Below are 26,565 nucleotides of genomic sequence, written 5' to 3'. Positions count from 1 at the left end.
AGATACACCAAATATAAGGACTTCAGAGAGAAAAGGGATAATGGAGATGAAGTGGGATTTTCCAAGGGTGGTGAGGACAAAGTTTTTATTTAAAAGGACAGGTGAGAAGGACATAACCAGACAAAGAAAAACAGACAAAACAAGAAACAATATCTATGAATTGGTGTGGGGCAAGAGATGAGGAAGAGAATGAAGAGCAGAGGGGTGGGGGAGGGAGAGAAAGGAGTTATATTGTCTATAGTTTAATGAGAACAAGGTAACGGTCAAGATGAGCTCTGAGAAGGCTTGACAATAGACAGGAGAAAAACTGGAGAAAAATGCAACTTCAGGACTAAATGAAGAGATACATGCAAGACAGTTTGGCCTGGTCAGCTAATGGAAGAGAGGTAAGCAGGACAGGCAAATGATCAGCTTGTCTCAATCTTAGCAACAAACAAACTCCATATGCCACTTTTTCAAGGAGAGATTGCAGGAGACAGGATGATTGACAGCATTTTAGAAGGAAATGAAAGTAGAGCTGGTGGTATTTAAAAATGAACATTAAACTTATTTATTTGACTTTAATCCAGATTTTTAAAAACAAATAGCCAAAGTCTGGGTTCAATCCCATCTCAGAAGATGGTAGAATTTGAATTTAACCAAAATTAGCTCGAAATTAGAATCTACTGATTGCAAGGAAACATTGTCAATTGTCACAAAAAAATCCTAATGTCCCTCAGGGAAGGAAATCTGCTAAGCTTATCTGGTTTAGCTTACATGTGACTTCAGAGCCACAACAAAATGGTTGACTCTTGACTGCCCTCTGAAATGGCCCTGCTAGCCACTCAGTTATATCAATCGCTAGAGTCTCAGCAAAGAAAAGAACTGGACAGCCCTTTGGCATTTATTGAGGTACCTGAAAAGAAAATCACAGAAAAAGCCCTGTTAACCCTACAACGTCCTCCTTGCTAACATGTGGAGGCTAGTGCCAAAATTGGGAGAGCTGCGTCACAGACTAGTCAAGCAGCAGCCCAATACAGCCAAATTCAGAATCATACCTTACAGAGAATGTCCCAGACACCACCAGCACTATCCCTTCGTCTGTCCTGCCCACCAACAGGACAGACCCTGGAGAGATGGTAGCAATGTGACATATAGTTGGGTGGTAATTGCCCTGGGAGTCTTCAACATTGACTCTGGATCCTATGAAACCTTCTGATCATCAGGTACTGTTCTCCCTCAGCTGATGAATCAAAACCCCTCCATACTGAACAACATTTGAAGGAAGCACGGAGGCTGCCAATGGTGCAAAATGTATTCTAGGTGGGGGATTTCAATGTCCACCACCAAGTGTGGTTTGGCAGCAGTAACTGCTGTTTGAACCGGTCGGCTCCTGAAGGACATGGCTGCTATACTGAGTCCGCGGCACATGCTGAGAGAGTACCAACAAGAAGGAAAAACATACTTGACCTCATTCTTACCAATCTGCTCATCACAGAACCATCCATCCATAACAGTATCAGTAAGAGTGACCATATCACATTCCTCACAGAGACAAAGTCTTGCCTTCACACGGGCAGTACACTCCCTTGTGTTGTGCAGACAAGCTGTACTGAGGGATCTGTTTCCGTGCTGTATGACTCCATGAAAAGGTCTGTGAAAGTAACATGAAAAAAAGTAAACAATACTGAAATACACCATTAGAGACTGAGGAATTCAGATATTGATAAACAGTTGATCAGGGTGCATAGAAGTGAATCAGTGCAGTCAGCAGTTGTGATCCTTCTTAAATGAATATCGAACAAACAGTTATGCTTTGACAGGTCATAATCTTTAAAGCAGGGTTTCCTACAGTGAGGCTGCAATAGGTAACGTGGAGCTCTGACAGAGTTATGAGCATTTCTCCTCCAGTAAGTATCTTAAGTAATAACAGCAACAATTATGTTGCCTGAAGTTTGGGCCTCAGGACACTGCCAGCTTCAACGTCTCTCCCAGGAACTTCACACCCTCTCGGTCAGTCTGGGAAAGAAAGCCTGGAGAAACAAGATAATAAAATGTGAGGCTGGATGAACACAGCAGGCCCAGCAGCATCTCAGGAGCACAAAAGCTGACATTTTGGGCCTAGACTCTTCACCAGAGAGGGGGATGGGGCGAAGGTTCTGGAATAAATAGGGAGAGAGGGGGAGGCGGACCAAAGATGGAGAGAAAAGAAGATAGGTGGAGAGGAGAGCAGAGGTGGGGAGGTAGGGAGGGGATAGGTCAGACCAGGGAAGACGGACAGGTCAAGGAGGTGGGATGAGGTTAGTAAGTAGGAGATGGAGGTGCGGCTTGGGGTGGGAGGAAGGAATGGGTGAGAGGAAGAACAGGTCAGGGAGGCAGAGACAGATTGGACTGGTTCTGGGATGCAGTGGGTGGAGGGGAAGAGCTGGGCTGGTTGTGTGGTGCAGTGGGGGGAGGGGCCGAACTGTGCTGGTTTTGGGATGCGGTGGGGGAAGGGGAGATTTTGAAGCTGGTGAAGTCCACATTGATACCATTGGGCTGCATGGTTCCCAAGCGGAATATCAGTTGCTGTTCCTGCAACCTTCGGGTGGCATCATTGTGGCACTGCAGGAGGCCCATGATGGACATGTCATCTAAAGAATGGGAGGGGGAGTGGAAATGGTTTGCGACTGGAAGGTGCAGTTGTTTATTGCGAACCGAGCGGAGGTGTTCTGCAAAGCAGTCCCCAAACCTCTGCTTGGTTTCCCCAATGTAGAGGCAGCCACACCGGGTGCAGTGGATGCAGTATTGGCAGATGTGCAGGTGAACCTCTGCTTAATGTGGAATGTCATCTTGGGGCCTGGGATACAGGTGAGGGAGGAGGTGTGGGGGCAAGTGTAGCATTTCCTGCGGTTGCAGGGGAAGGTGCCGGGTGTGGTGGGGTTGCAGGGCAGTGTGGAGCGAACGAGGGAGTCACGGAGAGAGTGGTCTCTCCGGAAAGCAGACAGGGGTGGGGATGGAAAAATGTCTTGGGTGGTGGGGTCGGATTGTAGATGGCGGAAGTGTCGGAGGATGATGCGTTGTATACGGAGGTTGGTGGGGTGGTGTGTGAGAACGAGGGGGAATCCTCTTTGGGCGGTTGTGGCGGGGGCGGGGTGTGAGGCATGTGTTGCGGGAAATGTGGGAGACGCAGTCAACGGCGTTCTCGACCACTGTGGGGGGAAAGTTGCGGTCCTTGAAGAACTTGGACATCTGGGATGTGCAGGAGTGGAATTCCTCATCGTGGGAGCAGATGCGGCGGAGGAGGAGGAATTGGGAATAGGGGATGGAATTTTTGCAGGAGGGTGGGTGGAAGGAGGTCTATTCTAGGTAGCTGTGGGAGTCAGTGGGCTTGAAATGGACATCAGTTACGAGCTGGTTGCCTGAGATGGAGACTGAGAGATCCAGGAAGGTGAGGGATGTGCTGGAGATGGCCCAGGTGAACTGAAGGTTGGGGGTGGAAGGTGTTGGTGAAGTGGATGAACTGTTCGAGCTCCTCTGGGGAGCAAGAGGCGGCGCCGATACAGTCACCAATGTAACAGAGGAAGAGGTGGGGTTTGGGGCCTGTGTAGGTGCGGAAGAGGGACTGTTCCACGTAACCTACAAAGAGGCAGGCATAGCTGGGGACCATGCGAGTGCCCATGGCCACCCCTTTAGTCTGTAGGAAGTGGGAGGAATCGAAAGAGAAGTTGTTGAGGGTGAAGACGAGTTTGGCTAGGCGGATGAGGGTGTCGGTGGCGGGGGACTGGTCGGGCCTGCGGGCAGGAAGAAGCGGAGGGCCTTGAGGCCATCTGCATGCGGAATGCAGGTGTATAGGGACAACGTCCATGGTGAAAATGAGGTGTTGGGTGCCAGGGAATTGGAAGTCCTGGAGGAGGTGGAGGGCATGGGTGGTGTCACGGACGTAGGTAGGGAGTTCCTGGACCAAAGGGGAGAAAATGGAGTCCAGATAGGTGGAGATGAGTTTGGTGGGGCAGGAGCAGGCTGAGACGATGGGTCGACCAGGGCAGGCAGGTTTGTGGATTTTGGGAAGCAGATAGAAACGGGCCATGCGGGGTTGGGGAACAATGAGGTTGGAAGCTGTGGATGGGAGGTCCCCTGAGGTGATGAGGTCATGAATGGTGTTGGAGATGATGGTTTGGTGCTCGGATGTGGGGTCATGATCGAGGGGGCGGTAGGAGGTGGTGTCGGAGAGTTGGCGTCTGGCCTCGGCGATGTAGAGGTCAGTGCGCCATACTACCACTGCGCCACCCTTGTCTGCGGGTTTGATGGTGAGGTCGGGGTTGGAGCGGAGGGCCGCCCGTTCTGCGGGGGAGAGGCTGGAGTGGGTGAGAGGGGTGGAGAGGTTGAGGCGGTTAATGGCAGTTAGAGATGAAGAGGTCGAGGGAAGGTAGGAGAGAAGGTAGGAAAAACTGTTCTATGTCCAATCGTGACTGGTATTCGTTGATGTGTGGTTGTAGGGGCACAAAGGTGAGCCCCTTACTAAGGACTGACCATTCATCCTCAGTTAGTGGGATGTCTGGGGGGATGGTGAAGATGCCGCAGGGTTCAGTATGGCTGTCTTCTCTGGAGTTTTTCCACCGCCTTCGTCTCCACGTCTACTTCTTCAAACGGGAACCTAACCCTCCCTCCACTGACCCCTTCACCCGCGTCCAACACAAGTCCTCCTCCTGGACACCACCCCCAGGCCTCCTACCTTCCCTCGACCTCTTCATCTCCAACTGCCATCGAGACATTAACCGCCTCAACCTCTCCACCCCTCTCACCCACTCCAACCTCTCCCCCGCAGAACGGGCAGCCCTCCGCTCCCTCTGCTCCAGCCCCAACCTCACCATCAAACCCGCAGACAAGGGTGGCGCAGTGGTAGTATGGCGCACTGACCTCTACATCGCCGAGGCCAGATGCCAGCTCTCCGACACCACCTACCGCCCCCTCGATCATGACCCCACATCCGAGCACCAAACCATCATCTCCAACACCATTCATGACCTCATCACCTCAGGGGACCTCCCACCCACAGCCTCCAATCTCATTGTTCCCCAACCCCGCACGGCCCGTTTCTATCTACTTCCCAAAATCCACAAACCTGCCTGCCCTGGTCGACCCATCGTCTCAGCCTGCTCCTGCCCCACCGAACTCATCTCCACCTATCTGGACTCCATTTTCTTCCCTTTGGTCCAGGACTTCCAATTCCCTGGCCCCCAACACCTCATTTTCGCCATGGACGTTGTCCCTATACACCTGCATTCCGCATGCAGATGGCCTCAAGGCCCTCTGCTTCTTCCTGTCCCGCAGACCCGAACAGTCCCCCGCCACCGACACCCTCATCCGCCTAGCCGAACTCGTCCTCACCCTCAACAACTTCTCTTTTGATTCCTCCCACTTCCTACAGACTAAGGGGGTGGCCATGGGCACCCGCTTGGGCCCCAGCTATTCCTGCCTCTTTGTAGATTACGTGGAACAGTCCCTCTTCCGCACCTACACAGGCCCCAAACCCCACTTCTTCCTCCGTTACATTGATGACTATAATGGCGCCGCCTCTTCTCCCCAGAGGAGATCAAACAGTTCATCCACTTCACCAACACCTTCCACCCCAACCTTCAGTTCACCTGGGCCAACTCCAGCACATCCCTCACCTTCCTGGATCTCTCAGTCTCCATCTCAGGCAACCAGCTTGTAACTGATGTCCATTTCAAGCCCACTGACTCCCACAGCTACCTAGAATACACCTCCTCCCACCCACCCTCCTGCCAAAATTCCATCCCCTATTCCCAATTCCTCCGCCTCCGCCGCATCTGCTCCCACGATGAGGCATTCCACTCCTGCACATCCCAGATGTCCAAGTTCTTCAAGGACCGCAACTTCCCCCCCAACAGTGGTTGAGAACGCTCTTGACCGCGTCTCCCGCAACACATCCCTCACACCCCACCCCCGCCACAACCGCCCAAAGAGGATCCTCCTCGTTCTCACACACCACCCCACCAACCTCCGTATACAACGTATCATCCTCCGACACTTCCGCCATCCAGAATCCGACCCCACCACCCAAGACATTTTTCCATCCCCACCCCTGTCTGCTTTCCGGAGAGACCACTCTCTCCGTGACTCCCTCATTCGCTCCACACTGCCCTCCAACCCCACAACACCCGGCACCTTCCCCTGCAACCGCAGGAAATGCTACACTTGCCCCCACACCTCCTCCCTCACCCCTATCCCAAGCCCCAAGATGACTTTCCACATTAAGCAGAGGTTCACCTGCACATCTGCCAATGTCGTACACTGCATCCACTGCACCCGGTGTGGCTTCGTCTACATTGGGGAAACCAAGCGGAGGCTTGGGGACCGCTTTGCAGAACACCTCCGCTCGGTTCGCAATAAACAACTGCACCTCCCAGTCGCAAACCATTTCCACTCCCCCTCCCATTCTTTAGATGACATGTCCATCATGGGCCTCCTGCAGTGCCACAATGATGCCACCCAAAGGTTACAGGAACAGCAACTCATATTCCGCTTGGGAACCCTGCAGCCCAATGGTATCAATATGGACTTCACCAGCTTCAAAATCTCCCCTTCCCCCACCGCATCCCAAAACCAGCCCAGTTCGTCCCCTCCCCCCCCCGCACCACACAACCAGGCCAGCTCTTCCCCTCCATCTACCGCATCCCAGAACCAGTCCAACCTGTCTCTGCCTCCCTAACCTGTTCTTCCTCTCATCCATCCCTTCCTCCCACCCCAAGCCGCACCTCCATCTCCTACCTACTAACCTCATCCCACCTCCTTGACCTGTCCGTCTTCCCTGGACTGACCTATCCCCTCCCTACCTCCCCACCTATCATCTTTTCTCTCCCTATTTATTCCAGAACCCTCACCCCATCCCCCTCTCTGATGAAGGGTCTAGGCCCGAAACGTCAGCTTTTGCGGTCCTGAGATGCTGCTTGGCCTGCTGTGTTCATCCAGCCTCACATTTTATTATCTTGGATTCTCCAGCATCTGCAGTTCCCATTATCCCTGGAGAAACAAGCATTTCTCTTGTTTTGAGGTTGCTCTATGTAAATCCTCCCCTTCTCGATCTCTACCAGGAAGACACACGAGAGAGACAATCAGGATTGCATATGCTGGAAGCCAGAGTCTATGGGTGTGAGGCTGGAAAACACAAGTCAAAAAACATCAGAGAAGTAGGAAAGTCAACATTTCGGGTCGAAACGTTGCCTGAACTGCTGCGTTCCTTCAGCTCCACGCTATATTGACTGACTCCAGCATTTGCAGCTCTAGCTATGTCCGAGCCCGGAGCCGTTTTCCGTTTTGCTGCAAACAGCGGACCGGGAGTTTAAAATGTGTATTTTGCAGCGTGCACTAAATGTTTGTAAAACTTATGTCCATACCAATTGTATCCTTTTCCTCCCGTCTCACCGTACCCCACACCTTCCAACCACACTCTCGGTTGAATCGCTGCGATTCCGGCGCCTGTGCGAGTGATCACGTGGTTAATGTCGGTCGGACGCCCTCATTCACTCCGATTGGTTGGAAAACCAGCCGTCACCGCGCGGTCCACCAGTCCCGCCTCCTATTGGGCCAGAGCCGACATCAATCACTGGGGCCTCCGATGTGAGCGTGGATGTGCAATATTTCCTTATCTTTTGCTACTGTTCATCAGCTCCATAGTGACGGTACGGGGTTCATTGTGAGGTTGGGGAAAATGCGTCATTCCTGATTCTCCAAATATAAGGCAATAACAACAACTACTTGAAAATGATGCAACCTTTTACATTACCGACACTCCTAAAGTGTTTCACAGATGATCGATACACTGATTAGAGATCGATTTTAAGAAATATCTGAAAAGAAAGCGATTTAGGGAGGGAATGTCAGAGCTTGCACAGCTGCAGTCGTCGAGTGATGCAGATGATGTGTTGAAAGGGATATAAAAAACGGAATTGCAGAGTGCACAGGGTCTCGAGAATGAAGTAGTTTTCAGAGACTGTCATCGAGAGTATGGCTGCGTCATACAGCTTGAGGCATAGCACTGCAATGGGTGTAGGCAAACCATAATCACACTAGTACAGGATATTTCTGCTGCCTTAACAAGGGTGACAAATCTTATATCCAAGGGCTTACAAAACATCACTGATCTCCACCAAATTGAGCCCGGGAACAATGTGATTCAGCTACAGGCGAAAGGTCTGGGAACTGCATCCAAAACTCTCACCTTCTCAATATTTTCAGCCCCAAACTGTGCAATAACTCAATAACTCTACGCACCACAACAGTGTCCCTCAACAGTTGTGTCTGGCCTACTCGCGTAGAAGTGGAATAGTCTTTACTGGGACCCCTCCGGGGATCTGAAACGTTGATTGAAAACTAAAAGCATCTGAACCATGAAGCAGAGTTCAGAATACTGATTACACATTTGCTGAAACCTGCAGGATGCACCAACCAGATAGAAGCAATAGGCAGTATCTGGGCGACAGACTGTAATTGATCAAGTGTGCGCGCGCCCTGGCGAAGGGTCAGGTGGTACGTAGTTTAACAAAGTCATCTTGGCTCGAAACATTAGCTTGCTCTCTCTCTCTCACACACACACACACACACAAAAGATGCTGGCCGACTCGCTGCGGTCTCAAGCATTTTGTTTTGTTTTCAGTACAGATTCCAGCATCTGCAGTAATTTGCTCCTACATGGAATGCAAGGATTGGAACCATTTCCAGCCCTTGTTAATTCTCACATCACGCGGGCCAGTTCAACCTTTCATGTTTCAAATTTATGAACTCAGCAGCAAGATAAGTTTAAACAGCGAATTTGATAATTAGAAGCCAACGTCGATTGTCATTGGAATCTTGCATTTGCAGTACAATAGGTAAACAAAACTTAGAAAACAAATCGGAAAGATGACAAGTTACAGGTCCTAGGACTTTAAATGGAGTTTAGAAAAGGTTCTTGCAACAAAAAAAACTAAAGATAGCTCTGGAAGCTGCTTTGTTGTTGAAATAAATAACGACAGATGTAGCAGCTCTGAGGTAACAGGCAGATTAACAATGAATATACAGAACGTGTTATGTGAGGCTAGTGTTATTCACATGAACCGTGACTGGGCACAGAGACGGGATTATCAAAGAACATTGATAAAAGATCCTCAAGAAAAGTCTGCAGTGGTGACCAAGCCGAATCAAAAGATGAAGTCCCAAGAGAGGGAAAAAGCTTGTCAAGACGGACGTTGCAAGCTCTACCAGATGTCCTCCTAGTGCCCTACTGTCCAGTTATTGATACAACCTGTATCACCCACATTGAACTATAAATCGCTGTGAGTTTATTGCTATAGTTTGCTCGACACTTGGTTTCAACAAAGCTGATAATTGGTTCACAACTCAGCTCTGCTGCCAAGTCTACTCCTGCCTGAAATTAGGTGTAAACCACGCAAAACCAGAGAATGCTGAATGTCAATCCAGGCTGGAAGCTGAACTCCACTTCCGTACCACTGATTCCATCTCTCTCCCTTCTAACTGTCTGAAGCTGAACCAGGCTGTTCACAGCCTTAGAGAAGTATTTTACCCCAAATCGAGCTTCCAACCACGTATATCCCATCATCACAAAGACCACAAATATTTCAACCTCAGTACATCTGCCGCTGAAACTCTCATCCAATCCTTAATATAATGGAATAGACCAGACCCCCTCAAATATTTTAAGAAGGTAGCCTAGACCCTAACATCTTTTTAACTTATTTTAAAGGCATCTTCACAAAGACACATATTTCAAACGAGTAAAATCTTTGTTTACCTGCTGCTGAAACCCTCATCCATTCCTTTGTGCTATGGACAGAACAGACCCCCTTGAAATATTTTAAGACGCTGCCCTGGGTACTGACTTTTTCAACTTGCTGAACTTTCTCTCCTGTAGTGCATCATCCCTTATGTATTTGAATGGAGCCGAGCAACGGAACTCTCTCCATCACCATTGAAAAATTGAACAGAACCTCTTTGCTCTTGTCTGCTGCCACAAATTAAAAAAAACTATGATATTACATAATATATTAGGTACCCTCTTAATCCATCCTCCTACACAAGTACTAATACACATATATACCCAGGTTACTCTGTTCCTGCAAGCCATTTGGAGTTGTGCACTTTATATTGTTTTCGAATATTCGTCACATCAAAAGACATGACCTGTTATTTCTCCACATTGAACTTTATCCAGCTCTGATTGACATGCTCCACCAACTTAGCTATATCTTTAAAAATTGCACATTTCACATGAATGTCGAAGGAAGGTAGGGGGTGGGGATGGCATCTTTGGAGAATTATACAAAATTAATAGGCATGGATAGAATCGATCATTGGAATCCTCTCTCAGGGTAGAAATGTCAATTACTAGGGGGCCTAAGTTTAACGTAACAGGGAGTATGTTTAAAGGAGATTTGAGAGGCAAGTTTTTAAAAACAGAAGACAATAAGTGCATGCAATGCACTTTGAAAGGAAGTGTTGGATACAATTGTAACTGAGGCATTTTACAGATTTACAAATAGGCAGAAAATAGAAGGAAAGTGTTTTCAGTTCAAAAATGCATTGTGTGTTGGTGCAATTTGGGTGAGTTGAAGGGCCTGTTGCTGTAGTGTTCTTTGTTCTAATATCCTTCTCACAACTTACTCTGCTTCCAAATCCCAAATCATAATTGTCCCCATTCCCCAAAGTTTAGGGTCTCAACACTGGTTCCGAGGAGCTTCACTAGATTCATATCACTATTCTGAAAACTGTCCATGAGCTACTGTCATGTTTCCTTCGTTAATTTTGTACCTATATTGTTACTAGTTATTTTCCCATTTAAACTTGTCTCAAGGGTCAACTGTATGACATTCGATCACATACCTTCTAGACATCTGTTACATATTCAACATAAAACAAAAAGCTGATCACCAATGGCAAGTTAACTGAGGAATTTATGCTACTTCTCATGACCAATGCCAAGCAACTATTCATTTTGTCTCAATTATTGTCTCTGGAACCTACCAAGCAGTCAAAGTAATTAAAGATAACAAAGTGTGGAGCTGGATGAACACAGCAGACCAAGCAGCATCTTAGGAGCACAAAAGCTGATGTTTCAGGCCTAGACCCTTCTTTTCTGGAGGAGTCTAGGCTCGAAACATCAGCTTTTGTGCTCCTAAGATGTTACTTTGCCGGCTGTGTTCATCCAGCTCCGTGCTTTTGTTATCTCGGATTCTCCAGCATCTGCAGCTCCCATTATCTCTGAAAGTAATTAGACTTGTTTTTAATTGTTGGACATAATGGGCAGCACGGTGGCTCAGTGGTTAGCACTGCAGCCTCACAGCGCCAGGGACCCAGGTTCGATTCCAGCCTCGGGTGACAGTCTGTGTGGAGTTTGCACATTCTCCCCGTGTCTGCGTGGGTTTCCTCCGGGTGCTCCGGTTTCCTCCCACAGTCTAAAGATGTGCAGGCTAGGTGGATCGGCCATGCTAAATTGCCAGTAGTGTTCAGGGGTGTAGGGGGTTATAGGGGGATGGTTCTGGGTGGGATGCTTCAAGTGGTGGTGTGGACTTGTTGGGCTGAAGGGCCTGTTTCCACACTGTAGGGAACCTAATCTATATCCTTAAAACGTTTTAACAAGTGAGTAACCTTTGCAATTTCCTGTATTGTGGCTCGAGTTTCCAAAGTTAGCAAGTTTTCTTGAGTACAGACTTTATAAGCAGACTTGGAGAACATCAATGAACACTTCAAATTAGTTCACCATCTCAAACCTGACTAGTATATCTTTGCAGGAGGTCTGCTGAATGACTCAAGATTATTGCAGCTCCATGTGCCTCACATTCAAAGCAAATTTCAAAAATTGACATAGACAGGACTGGCGAACTTGGAGGTGGATAATGTGCACTGAGCATGTTCATTTAACTGGTATCTGGGAGAATAAAGATTAGATCCTCATGTCTCTTTACCTCATCATCTGCAACCCCATTTTATAATACCTTGTGGCGTATATTCCTCCTTCATCTTTTCTAGGTAAACATTGAAATTATGGAATCCCTGTGGTGTGCGGGTGGCCATTCAGCCCATCAAGTCTATGCTGATGATCTGAAGAGAATCCCACCCAGAGCTATACCCCTAGCCTATCCCTGTGACCCTGCATTTCACATGGCTATTCCAACTAGCCTACACATCCTTGGACACATGGACCATACCAAATTGCCCAATCTAAAGCACACATCTTTGGTCTGTGAGAAGAAACCAAAGCACTCAGATGTAACCAACACAGACACAGGGACAATGTACAAATTCCATACAGCTGTCCAAGTGTGGAGTTGAATCCAGATCCCTAGCACTACGAGACAGCAGTGCTAACCACTGAGCCACCATGCTGCATATATCTAAAAACTAACATGGTGCTTTTGGACACTCACCTTCCTGGCAGCACGTAGATGAGGAATAGGACTGACCAAGGATACGTCCTTAGGGGACAGCAAATACGAGGACTTTGGAGAGGAAAGGGAGGGTGGAGATGGGTTGGGGTTAAATAGGAGACAAACAAATCAGCAGAGAAGGAGAATTGTTACCAATATGAACAAACATGAGGACGTCTGGTGATCAATAATTCAGTGAGAACAGGGTTGAGAAAGAGGAAGGTTTCGTGGAGAAGGTGAACACTGGCAGGACCAGACACAGTTATAGGGGAGAGCCTGGGGAGAGTGGAGTGCAGGTTCACAGCTGGGAGGACATTTAGAGCCGGTGGTGGGTGGGCAGGCGGGCGGACGGATGGAAGGAACAGAGGCAGGTGATCAGGTTGTATCAATATTCGTGACAAAGAAGCTTTGTGTGCTCCTTCTATTTGTTGTTAGTGAGGATGGAGGAGAGGGGAGAAAGGGAGAGCTGTTCAAAAGAAACTAATTTGTCTAAGTGACATTAAAAAGATTTCTCACGATCTGTTTAACATAACACTGATTTATTTCCTTTTTAATCAGAATATTAATACCCCACGACTGGGCCAGAGTTTTGAATATCAACCTGACAAACATTGTCGAGTCCTGGGTGTGATCAACAGCAAAGTCCAGTCACTACAGTTAATTACGAATGCACTGGTACATCAACAAGCTGGATGAGAGAGCAAATCCCTTCCTGGAGTAGGAGAATGACCTCTCCATATTTGCTGGTGTACAGTGAACTGGAATAATTGCCCAAACCCTGTTCATCAGTAACAGCAGCTGAACAGTCTCTCAGCAAGAACACAATCGCAGGTCAGGTGCCAAGAACTTTGAACTCATTTCTCAGTTTGTCATCAGTGCAACCTCATTGGTGTTCCAACAGGCTGAGCGAAACCCTTCCCCTACTCCAGGGCCAGTGAATGGCCTCTCATCAATGTGAACTCACTGGTGTAAGCAATTTGGATGATGGAGTGAAACTCCTCCCACACTCAGAGCAGATAAACAGTTGCTGCTCAGTGTGAAGTCGTTGGTGTACAGAGAACTGGGATGATTGTTTCAAATCAGGCTCACAATGAGAGCATCTAAAGGGTCCCTCGTCAGTGTGAGCACATTGATGGGACATAATGTCCCTGGCACATTTAAAGCTTTTCTCACAGTCTGGACATTTAAAAGGTCTCTCCATGGTGTGAACTCGTTGGTGTTCCAGCAGGTTGGATGCCCGACGGAATCCTTTCCCACACTCTGAGCAGGTGAATGGCCTCTCCCCAGTGTGAACTCGTTGGTGTACAGTGAGAGTATATGATTGCGTGAAACTAGCTCCGCATTGAGAGCACATGAACGGTTTCTCATCAGAGTGAATACGTTGATGACGGATCAGCCCTGCAGAACTTTTAAAACTCTTTCCACAGTCTGTGCATTGAAATGGTCTCTCATCAGTATGAACTAGCTGATGTGACTGGAGATTGGATAACTGAGTGAATCCCTTCCCACACTTGGAACAGGTGAACAACCCGTCTCCAGTGTGAATTCGCCGGTGAACAGTGAGTTGAAATGATCGCTTGAACATCATCCCACAGTCAGAACATCTGAACGGTCTCTCATCAGAGTGAACACGTTGATGGGATTTCAGTTTCCATGAATTTTTATAGCCCTTCCCACATTCTGGACATTTAAACGGTTTCTCATCAGTGTGAACTTGTTGGTGACTGAGCAGATTGGACAAACGAGTGAAGTCTTTCCCACACTCAGAGCAAGAGTACGGCCTCTCCCCAGTATGAATTCGTTGGTGCACTGTGAGATCATATGATTGCTTGAAGCCTGTCCCACAGTGAGAGCACCGGAATGGTCTCTCCTCTGTGTGACCCCGCTGGTGTTTAAGTAGGTCAGATGACCGGGTGAATCCTTTCCCACACTCTGAGCAGATGAATGGCCTTTCCCCAGTGTGAATTCGCTGGTGTACAGTGAGCTGGGATGGTAACCTGAACCCATTTCCACAATGAGAGCACCTGAACGGTCTCTCTACAGTGTGAGCACGTTGGTGAGACACCAAGTCTTTGGAAGATTTATAGCACTTCCCACAATCTGGGCATTTAAATGGTTTGTCCCCGGTGTGAACCCGCTGGTGGCTCAGGAGGTTAGATAACTCAGTGAACCCCTTCCCACACTGGGAGCAGATGAATGGCTTTGCCCGTGTGTGACTGTGTTGATGAGATTCCAGTTCAGACAAGGAAATGAATCCCCTTCCACAATCCCCACATTTCCATGGTTCCTCCCCACTGGGAACTGTGTTTTTTTCTTCCATGTTCAAAATCTGCTGATGTTCAGCTCAAGATAAAACGTGTGACTTTGTCAGATCCTGTTGTGATGTTCCTGGATGCAAATCTTCCAGTTTCCTATGACATTGATTTGAAAAAGACAGCAGGGGTGAGAGAAAACCCACAAAAAGAAAACACAATTAACAATTCTGAAATGGAGCTGAATGAATCTGGTAATATGTGAGACAAATGCAGGGAAAAGTAATCATGACACCTACTCAATTGTTACAAAAACCCATTTGGCTCACTAATGTCCTTCAGTGATTGGAACGAGCTACTCAGTTTGATCCAGAACAACTTTGGTCTCTGTGCGAGGAGATGGATAGGGACATTGAAGGAAGGGATTTTATATGCTTACAACTTGATCAGAGCTTAACAATCTCTACCACCCAGAAAGACCAGTGTAGTAGGTTCATGTCAAACCCCAATCTCACATTGTGTTGACCTGTCTGACATCTTGTCTGGATGAGCAGAAATTTAAATATTGGGAAGACAGAATGCATTAGTCCCACTACAAACTTCAATCCCTTAGCAACTCCAAATCACTCTGCTGGTGAGTGTCAGAGGCTGAACCATATTGAAATATTTCCATTTTACTTCAGTCATTCTCTCATTAACCCTGAACTTCCCTGCCTGCTGTTATTTCTGACAGCTTCACAATTATAAGCATGAAACTTTAGAACTTAATTTCTTCTCTTTTTCTCACTGTGGTTCAAGTTCATAGTGTGGTAAAGAACAGATAAACCTTGCTTTATTCCCCCGATGTCATTCGAGTTTCCAATGAAGAGGTTCTGTGCAATGGAATGTCTTCAACAGTCAGTGATTCAGTAACTGGAGGAAATCAAATTTAAACCATCACTAAAAGTGCCCAAACCAGGGCAAAATATTGAGCAGGCAAATAAGAAATGTTCAGGACACTCTCAGTACTTCCTAGACAGAGACCGATGGTTCCTGTAACCTCTGGGTTCAATATGGTCTCATTGCAGTGACAGATGTCAATGCCAGAGAGTGAAGCAGACCGAACATCCAGTGTCTGCTTGAAGCATTCTCCAGTCAGAGACAGCACAGGTTAGATACACAGGTAATCTTCCTTTCACATTAGCCCCATTAAACTCTCTTTGGGCAGAGAAATGAAGAGTAAAGCCCCTACTGCATTATTCTCCACTCCGTCCAGATGCAGAGAGGATGCGAGTTAGAGTAAAGTTTCCTCCACATTGCTCCCACCATATATTAAATGACTGGTGTCTCTTGGCATCATAAACACAGTACAGCTTGATTTACACTCCTCAAAACAGGTGAGAAATAAAGTAGATCTCCCTGGCCTGAAGGGAAACAGCAACAGGGCGAGCCAAGTGAAGCCCAGCATTAATGCAGATAGACACAGAGTAAATTTCTACTGTACTGAGGGAGAAATGTCATTGGCCTGGAGATTCCTAGTCCTTCACCATCTGTATCATAGGGCTAGGTCACGGGTTTACTCTGTATCTAATCCCTGCTGTATTTGACTCAGAAGTGTGTCATTCTGGCAGGTAGGAAGTACTGGGATAAACCTATCAATTTCCTACCGGCACACAGATCCTGAAGGACAAGGAATGTCTAGAACATCTTAGACATTGACCTTGATTATGTTCTGAACTCTTGGCACACATCTCCCATCATCCTGCTTTGTCATGATGAAAAGGCACTCAGTCTGCCTCAACTTTTGATAAGGCACTATATGCAAGGCTGCTCATGAAATCAGAGCCCATGGTGCTAGAGGGCCATATATTAGCATGGACAGGGAAATGCCTAACCAATTAAATGCAGAGTTGGGATCATGGGGCTGTTCTTAGGATGGCAAACTGTTACTATTGGAGAGTCACACAAATCACATGACCACAACTATTTACAATGTAAGTTAATAACTTGAATGGGGAAGCCAATGCACTATACCAAATTTCTGAAAGATAAAAATAGGGAAGATACACACTGGGGATGGCACAGAGAGTCTGCGGAGGGAGTTGGGAGTCCGTTGTCCTTTATTTCAAATGGAGTGGAAAATATTAGAGAAAAATGTTGCAAGAAGTAAAGTACTGGTTAGACCAAACCTTGAAAAATGAAAACACTTTCGATCATCTTCTCGAAGGGAAGATATACTAACATTGGAGGCAGTTCAGAGAACGTTAAAACAGTTGATCCCAGGTGTGGAGAGATTGTTTTCTAAACAGAAGTTGAAAAGGTTGGGCCTGTACTCAGTTCAGAAGAAGTAAATGCAACCTTTTTTGAAACTACTAAATTCTTATATGGCTTGACAGGGTAGATGCAGAAAGATTGTCCCACAAAGGGCAACAGTCTAGGAACAGAGGGCATAGTCACCCTAAGTGGTTACCCAGTTGGGACAAGATGAGAACACAGAACAGTCCAGCTCTGGAACTGGCCCTTTGGTGTACCAAATCTGTGCTGATCATGATGCTATTCTAAACAAATCCTATTTGCCAGCACATGTTCTGGAAACCTTTATTTTCTCACTTTTCATGGGTCTGCCTCAATGGCTCAAACTTTGTAACTACATCGGCTCCTACCATCTCCCCTGACAGCACTGTCTCGGCACCGTCTCCCTGTGTATCAAAATAAAAACCCTTTCCTCATACATTTCTTTTAAAGTTAGCCCCTCTCACCTTGAGCCTATTGTCTCTAGTTTTTAACGTTTCCAACCTGGGAAAAAGACTCTGACTACCTGCCCTGTCTGTGACTCTCAGTTTTAGATACTCCTATCAGGTCGCCCCTTAACCTCTATGATTGAGCAAGAACATCCAATTTTGTTCAACCTCTCATTATAGCTAATCTACTCCAATCAAGGAGTCGAGTAGACCTGGTTCTGAAAAAGAGTGACTGGAGTGGAAACGTTAACTCTGATTTTTCTCCACAGATGCTGCCAGCCCTGCTGACATTTTCCAGCAATTTCTGTTTTTCATTGGGTCTAGGAGTTGGGCAGTCATGTTGAGGTTGTACACGACATTGGTGAGGCCTCTTCTGGATTACTATTTCTGGTTCTGCTCGCTCAGTTAAAGGAAGGATATTACTGAGCTGGAGACGGTTCAGAAGAGATTTACCAGCAGGTTGCCAGTATGAAAGGATTGAATTAAAAAGAAAGGCTGGATAAGTTGGGACTTTTTTCAGTGAAGCAGAGGAGTCTGAGGTACCATTACAGAAGTTCACAAAATCATGAGGGCTAAAGATAGGTGTATTTTCCCTAGGGTAGAGATTTTAAGTCTAGGGGCACATTTCTAAGGTGAGAGGAGAGAGATTTTAATAATACATGAGACACAAATGTTGTCTTTACACAGAGGGTGGCTCACATGTAGAACAAACATGCTGAGGAAATGGTGGATGTGGGCCCAATTACAATTTTAAAAAACATTTGGACAGTCCTTGAGAGGAAAGGTTGAGGGATATAGGCCAGGAGCAGGGAGACGAGACTGGTTTAGTTTGGGATTGATGTACTGCAGGGACTGGTTGGGCCAAAGGGTCTGGTTCCACGATTTTAAGTCCTGATAGACCTGTTCTGCACACTGTCCAAAGCCTGACATCCTTTTTATAATGCAGTGACCAGAACTGCACACAGTACTCTAAATGTAGCCCCAGCAAAGTCTTCTATAGCTGCAAATAACTTGCCAACAGATATACATAGTGCCCCAAAAGCTGACGGTAAGCATGCCATATGTCTTCTTTCCCACCTTAGCCATTTGTGTTACTACTTTCAGGGAATTATGGACTTGGAACCCCAAGATCCCTTTGTATATCAATGCTCCCAAGGCCATTTACAGTACACATTCCTCTTGTCTTCGACCTTGTGAAATGCAACACACCTTATCTGGGTTAAACTCCATTGGCCAATCTCTGCCCACATTTCCAGATAATCTGTATCCTGCTGCATCTTTTGCTATCCTTCCTCACTATTCACAGCTCTTCCAATTCCAATGTCATCTGCAAATTTACTAGTCAGACCACCAACATTTCCATAAGACCATAAGACATAGGAGTGGAAGTAAGGCCATTCTGCCCATCGAGTTCACTCCACCATTTAATCATGGCTGATGGGCATTTCAACTCTACTTCCCTGCACTCTCCCCGTAGCACTTGATTCTTTGAGAGATCAATAATTTATCGATCTCTGCCTTGAAGACAGTTAACGTCCCGGCCTCCACTGCGCTCCGTGGCAACGAATTCAACAGGCCCACCACTCTCTGGCTGAAGAAATGTATTCTCATTTCCATTTTAAATTTACCCCCTCTAATTCTAAGGCTGTGCCCACGTGTCCTAGTCTCCCCATCTAACGGAAACAACTTCCCAGCATCCAACCTCTCCAAGCCATACATTATCTTGGAAGTTTCTATTAGATCTCCCCTCAACCTTCTAAACACTAATGAATACAATCCCAGGATCCTCAGCCGTTCATCGTATGTTAAACCTACCATTTCAGGGATCATCCGTGTGAATCTCCGCTGGACACGCTCCAGTGCCTGTACGTCCTTCCTGAGGTGTGGGACCCAAAATTGGACACAGTATTCTAAATGGGGCCTAACTAGAGCTTTATAAAGTCTCAGAAGCACACTGCTTTTGTATTCCAAACTTCTTGAGATAAACTAATATTGTAATAGATATACATGATCTAAATCATGTATATCTATTACAAACAACAGAAGTCCCCACCCTAATCCTTGCAAATATCACTGGTCATAGGCCTCCATCTATGGCCAAGCAAACTTTGTATCCAGCTTGTCAACTCATCATGGATTCCATGCAACTTGATTTTCTCAATCAACCTACCATGCAGGACCTTGTTAAATGCTTTACTGAAGTGTATATCAACAATAGCCACTGCTTTACCTTCAATCATCTTTGTCACTTCCTCAAAATCTCAATTAGGAACAGAATAGGGCCCTTTAAAGATCAGCAAGGCCACCTATGTGTAAAACCGCAAGAAGTGGGGGAGATACTAACTGAGTATTTTGCATCACTTTTTATTGTGGAGAAGGATATGGAAGCTAGAGAATACGAGGAAATAAATAATGACACCTTGAAAAATTTTCATGTTACCATGGAAGAGATGCTGGACATCCGAAAAATCAATAAGGTGGATATATCCCTGGGACCTGACCAGGTGCAGTCTAGAACTTTATAGGAAGTGAGGGAAGTGATTGCTCAGCCACTTGCTGAGATACTTATATCAGCAATAGTTACAGGTGAGCTGCTGGAAGACTGGAGGTTCGCAAACGTGGTGCCACTATTTAACAAAGGGATGTGAGGAAAAGCCAGGGAACTATAGACTGGTGAGCCTGACATCAGTCACATGCAAGTTTTTAAGGGGATCCTGAGGGATAGCACTGACATGCATTTTGGAAAGACAAAGACTGTTTAGGGATGTCAACATGGCTTTGTGTGTGGGAGATTGTGTATCACGAACTCACTTTGGTTTTTGAAGCAGCAGCGAAGAGTATTCACAAAGGCACAGAGCAGGGGATGTGATCTAATATGAACGACAGTAAGGCATTCATCATGGTTCCATGTGGTGCACTGACTAACAAGGTTATATCATAATAGTGAGAACTAGCCATTTGGATACAGAACTGGCTCAAAAAGTAGGAGACAGAAGTTGACAGTGCAGTGTTGCTTTACAGACTGAAGGCTTGTGACCAGCAATGTGCCATAGGGATCAGTGCTGGCTCCACTGCTATTTTGTCATTTATATAAATGATTTGGATGTGAACAAGAGGGTATGGTTTGCAGATGATACCAACACTGATGGACAGCCAAGAAAGTTGACTGAGTATAATGGAACCTTGATCAGATGGACTGAGAAGTGGCAGATCGAGCTTAATTTAGATAAATGTAAAGAGCTGCATTTTGGGAAGGCAAATTACAGCAGGTCTTGTACATTTAATGGTAAGGTCCTGGGGAGTGTCGCTGAACAAAGTCGTTGGGGTGCACGTTCATAATTCCTTGAAAGTCGAGTCACAGGTAACACGATAGTAAAGGCAGAGAAAACAAGGACTGCAGATGCTGGAGTCAGAGACAATACAGGGTGGAGCTGAAGGAACACAGCAGGCCAGGCAGCATCAGAAGAGCAGGAAAGTTGATGATTTGGGTCAGGACCCTTATTCAGAAATGGGGATGGGGAAGGAAGTGTGAAATAAAGAGAGAGGAGAGTGGGGTGGGGAAGCTAGGTAGGATGGCGATGGGTGCGTGCAGGTAGGGAATGGTGGGGAATGGTCAGTGGGATGGGTGGCGTGGTTGGTGGGAGAGATGATGCACAGGTTGTGTCAAGTCAAGGTGGCAGGGATGAGACCAGGTGTGGGGAGATTTTAAAACTGGCAAATTCCATGTTTAGGCCATCGGGCTGTAGGCCCGATGAGGCAGAAATTAAGGTGTTGCTCCTCCAGTTTGTGGTTGGTGTCATTGTGGCACTGGAGGAGGCCCAGAATGGACATGTCACCCAGGCAGTGGGAGGGGGAGTTAAAATGGCTGGCAACCAGATGGTGTTGTCATTTGTCGCTTACAGAACACGGATGCTCTACAAAACAGTCCCAAGAGTCAACACTTGGTCTCACAGATGTACAAGAGGGTACATCGGGAGCAGCAGATCCAGTAGACTAAATTGGCAAATGTACTGGTGAACCCCTGTCTCAGATGAAAGGTTTACATTGAGCCTTGAATGGAGGTGAGGGGGTTGCTGTCGCACTTCCTGAGGTTGCAGGAGAGGTGCCAGTTAATTTACGCTATTCAGACAGCATGGATAAGTTGGACTGAAGAGTCTGTTTCTGTGCTGTGTATCTCTATGACACTGTGACTATGTTAGCTGGGGTAAGTTGGCACTGTGGAGCAGATGAGGGAATTTTGGAGTGAGCAATCCCTACGAAAGGCAGATAGGGGTAGGGAGGGAAATCTCTCTTTAGTTGTCAGATCAGATTGTAGATGGCAAAATTGGCAGAGAATGATATATTGGATGCAGAGGTTGGTAGGGTGATATGTGAGGACAACATGCATTCTGTCCTGAATTTTGTTGGGGGAAGGGGGTTTGAGAGCAGAAGTGCAGGGAATGCTAGAGACGAAATTGATGGCATTTTTGATCACTGAACAGGGAAGTTGTGATCTTTGAAATAGGAGGACATCTGATGACTGGGAGTGGAACACTCCACCTTGGGAGCAGATGTGCAGGGACGGAGGTGGAGGAACTGGGTGTAGGGGATCGCATTCTTGCACGAGGGTGGGTGAGAGGAGGTGTAGTGCAGGTAGCTGAGAGAGTCAGTGGGCTTGCAATAGATGTCAGTTTCAAAGGTGGTTACCAGATATGGAGATGGAAAGGTTCACGAAGGAGAGGGAGGTATCAGAGACGGTCCAGGTGAATTTGAGGTTGGGGTGAAAGGTATTAGTAACGTGGATTTTACCAGTTTCAAAATCTCCCCATCCTGAGCCTCGTCCCATGACCATCTCTCATCCCCACCTCCTTGCCCTCCCACTTCACTGACCAGTCCCCACCAATCCCTACCTGCACTCACCTATCACCACCTACCTTCCCAAGCCTCACCCCTCCTCTTTATATTTTTTTCTCTTTATATTTTATCCTTTCCCCTCCCCATTTCCAAAGAAGGGTCCCAACCTGAAATATCAACTTTCCTGCTCTCTGATGCTGCCTAGCCTGCTATGATACTCCAGCTCCAAACTGTTATCCCCGACTCCAGCGTCTGCAGTTCTTACTATATGAATAAAGCTGAACTATTCAAGCTCCTCGTGGGAGCATGAGGCAGTGCCGATGCAGTAGTAGAGGGCCTCCTCTACATTGTTGAGAGGTGACCATCTTGTCGAGCATCTACATTCTGTCCGTGACAAATGACAACACATTCCAGTAGCCAACTATTTTAACTCCCCCTCCCACTCCTACTCCCTGAGTGATATGTCCATCCTGGGCATCCCCCAGTTCCACAATGACACCACAGGAGGAGCAACACCTCATATTCTGCCTTGGGAGTCTACAGCCCGATGGCCCAAACATGAAACTCACCAGTTTTAAAATCTCCCTGTGCCTGGCCTTATCCTCTGTCCAACCATCTCTCTCATCCCCACCTCCTGGACCTGATACAACCTGTCCATCTTCTCTCCCACCAACCACCCCACAGACCAATCCTGACCACTCCCTACCTGCACTCACCTATCACCATCCTACCTACTTTCCCCAGCCCTACCCTTTCTCTCTATTTCCCAGCTCCCTTCCACCCTCTCCATTTCTGAAGAAGGGTTCTGACCTGAAATGTCAACTTTCCTACCTGGCCTGCTGTGTTCCTCCAGCTGCACACTGTGTTCATAGTGGTAAAGGCGTTTGGTTTGCTTGACTTCATTGGTCAGTGCATTGAGGTCACGGTGTGGCTGTACAGGGCATTGGTTAGGCCACTTTTGGAATACAGTGTTCAAATCTGGTCACCTTACTATTGGAGGGATGTTGCAAAACACGAAAGGTTTCAGTATAGATTTACAAGCGTGTTGCTAGGTTTGAAGGTTTGTAGTTATCGGAAAGAGGCTAGGGCTATTTTCCCTGGAGTGTCAAAGGCTGAAGGGTGACTTTGCAGAAAATCATAACGGGCACGGAAAAGGTGAGCAGAGTACAAAACTAGAGGACATAGGTTTAAGGTGGCAGGGGATTTAAAAGGGACTGAAGTGGCAACTTTTTCATGCATGGTGTTGTGATTGTACCAGCTTCCACAATATTCAAAGGCAGCTGGATGAATACAATAATAGGAAGGGTTTAAGAGGGTATGAGCTAAATGCTGGCAAAGTGTTCGGCACACTGCAATGCTTCAGTGAATCGTGGTGCAACTGGAGGAACAACATCTCATCTTCAGACTAAGCACCTTACAACCTTCTGGACTTAATATTAAGTTCAACACATTCAAACTGGACCCACTTCCATTCCTTTCTTTTAGCTTAACTTGTTACTTTCTCTGTCAACATATCCTCTCTTCTCCCTCCACCCCAGTGGCACTGTCTGTTCTTTCAAGTCTGGCAGTTAGATACACACATTCTGCTCTTCTCACATACCAATCACTTAGTTTGAACTATCAACATCCTTTCACCTCCAGCACTCCACACACGCCACCAACCCACCACTGCATAAACGCTGCTGACTCCACACTTCACATCAGCCTTGACGAACAATCACCTAGACTCAAAACATTAGTTTGCTTTGTCTCCATGGATGCTGCCTGAGCTGCTGTGACTTGCAGCAGATTTTAGTTTCAGAACCAACTCCAGCATCTTAAGTACCAAAAATAGAAACCGCTGGAAAAGCTCGCAAGTCTGGCAGCACCTGTGCAGGAAATCAGAGCGAACGTTTCGAGCGGAGTAATGTTTCCTAATAAACCTGTTAATGTCGATTCCGTTTCAGATCAAGTGACCCATCCTCAGAACTGACGGTAGCTAGGTTTATATGCAGAAGATAGGGTGGGGTGAGGGAGTAAGGAGTAAATGTTACGTGGGGATAGGACCCAATGAGAGAGAGAACAGTTGGACAGACAAAAGAGTGGATAATGATCTGGGTAGGAGGGCAAATACATGTTAATGGGGGCTACTAGCACTGAACAATGTGTGGTGTGTAATAGCAGGCTGTGACAACAAGGCCTGGTTGGAGTAAGGACATGGGAGAGCTCAAGCCCTAAAATTATTGAATTCAATATGAAGTCAGGAAAGCTGCAGGGTCCCTAGGTGGAAAATGATCTTCCATCTTGTGCTGAGCTCCGCTGGAGCATTGCAACAAGCATGAGACAGAGATGTTGGCCAAGGAACAGACCGGTATGTTGATGTGGCAGGCAACTGGAAGTTCAGGTCTTTTTTTTGCAAACAGAACACATGAGTTCTGTAAAGCGCTCAACCAATCTATGTTTTCTTTCGATGTAAACTAGCCCACATTATGAGCAGCAAACGCAGTAGACTAGATTGTCAAGTGCACAGAAAGTGCTGGATACCAAGGATACAGAAAGTAATCGGACAGGTGTTGCACCTTCCATGGTTGCAGTGGAAGGTGTTGGGAGTGACAGGAGGGTGGATTATGGTGTCCCGGAAGAAGGCTGACAAGGGATGGGAGTATGTGCCCGTTGGTGGCATCTCACTGAAAGTGACAGAAATGGCAGCTAATGTTCTTCTGGACAGAAATGGGCAGTCTCCTTGGTATCCAAGGTACAAATAGGTGAGTTTTGTGGAACAGGAGTAGGCAGAAACAATAGGTCTGCCCGGCCAGTCCTGTTTCTGAATTTTGGGAAGGAGATAGAAGTATGGGGTGAGAGGTGATCAGTCTGGAGGCAACGATAACAAGGTGTAGAGCTGGATGAATACAGCAGGCCAAGCAGCATCATAGGAGCAGGAAAGCTGCCGTTTCGGGCCTAGACCCTTCTTCAGAAAAATTCTTCAGTCTGGAGGCAGTTTTGGTTGGGGAGGTTTCACCCCATGAAATGAGGTTGGTGACCATGGTTAACATGGTGGCCTGATGAAGCAGTATGAGCAGCAGGAAGAGCAGGAGCTTGGACCAGAGGCCTGTCTGGAAAGGGTGAGTCAGTGGTTTAAAACTTTAAAAGCTTATCTCGAGTGTCGGAGCCCTCCATTTCTGTTTCCAGCAGCAGGATTTATAATAATCTAGCAAGCAACAATTTGATAGTCAACATGGATTCGTCAAGGGCAAGTAATGTTTCACAAATCTCTGAGTTTTTTGAGAAGGTGACCAAGCATGTGGATGAGGGTAGGGCAGCTGGCGTAGCATACATGGGCTTCAGTAAAGCCTTTGATAAGTTTCCACATGGTAGGCTATTTGAGAAAATGTGGACGCATGGGATTGAGGAAGATTTAGCAGTTTGGTTTAGAGACTGGCTTTCTGTAAGAAGACAACGAGTGGTAGTTGATGGAAAATATTCAGCCTGGAGTCCAGTTACTAGTGGTGTGCCATAAGGATCTGCTTTGGGACCACTGCTGTTTGTCATTTTTATAAATGACTTGAACGCAGGCATAGGTGGATGGGTTAGTAAGTTTGCAGATGACACTAAAGTCAGTGGAGTGGTAGACAGTGTGAAGAATGTTGCAGGAAGACTTGCATAAACTGCAGAATTGGGCTGAAAGTTGGCAAATGGAGTTTAATGTGGATAAATGTGAGGTGATTCACTTTGGGAAGAATAATAGGAAGGCAGAATACTGGGTCAATGGAAAGATTCTTGGTAGAGTGGATGTGCAGAGGGATCTTGGTGTCCATGTACATAGATCCCTGAAAGTTGCCACTCAGGTTGATAGTGCTGTTAACAAGGCATACGGTGTGTTAGGTTTTATCGGTAGAGGGATTGAGTTCCGGAGCCGTCTGGTCATGCTGCAACTGTACAAAATGCTAGTGCGGCCTCACTTGCAATATTGTGTACAGTTCTGGTTATCCCATTACATGAAGGATGTGGAAGCATTGGAAAAGGTGCAAAGGAGACTTACCAGGATGTTATCAGAGATAATGGGAACTGCAGATGCTGGAGATTCCAAGATAATAAAATGTGAGGCTGGATGAACACAGCAGGCCAAGCAGCATCTCAGGAGCACAAAAGCTGACGTTTCGGGCCTAGACCCTTCATCAGAGAGGGGGATGGGGGGAGGGAACTGGAATAAATAGGGAGAGAGGGGGAGGCGGACCGAAGATGGAGAGTGAAGAAGATAGGTGGAGAGGGTGTAGGGAGGGGATAGGTCAGTCCAGGGAAGACGGACAGGTCAAGGAGGTGGGATGAGGTTAGTAGGTAGCTGGGGGTGCGGCTTGGGGTGGGAGGAAGGGATGGGTG

General features: G+C 46.9%; 1 protein-coding gene across 1 annotated transcript in view; it reads right to left on the bottom strand.

Moving 5' to 3' along the window:
- Window positions 1-26,565, bottom strand: part of LOC125448866 (zinc finger protein 91-like) — a 46,306-nt gene that overhangs the window by 15,723 nt on the left and 4,018 nt on the right. Inside the window, exons 2-5 of the mRNA XM_059641844.1 lie at window positions 15,483-15,568; window positions 13,356-14,815; window positions 8,293-8,365; window positions 1,445-1,633 (exon numbers count right to left, since the gene is read on the bottom strand). Of these exons, the coding sequence (XP_059497827.1) occupies window positions 1,445-1,633; window positions 8,293-8,365; window positions 13,356-14,724 (1,631 nt within the window). The 5' untranslated portion in view covers window positions 14,725-14,815; window positions 15,483-15,568. The remainder of the gene's footprint in view (window positions 1-1,444; window positions 1,634-8,292; window positions 8,366-13,355; window positions 14,816-15,482; window positions 15,569-26,565) is intronic.

The sequence above is a fragment of the Stegostoma tigrinum genome, chromosome 43 (genome assembly GCF_030684315.1).
Source record: "Stegostoma tigrinum isolate sSteTig4 chromosome 43, sSteTig4.hap1, whole genome shotgun sequence".
Taxonomy (NCBI): domain Eukaryota; kingdom Metazoa; phylum Chordata; class Chondrichthyes; order Orectolobiformes; family Stegostomatidae; genus Stegostoma; species Stegostoma tigrinum.
The sequence above is the reverse complement of the archived record's forward strand: the minus strand, read 5'-3'. Positions and strand labels throughout refer to the sequence as shown.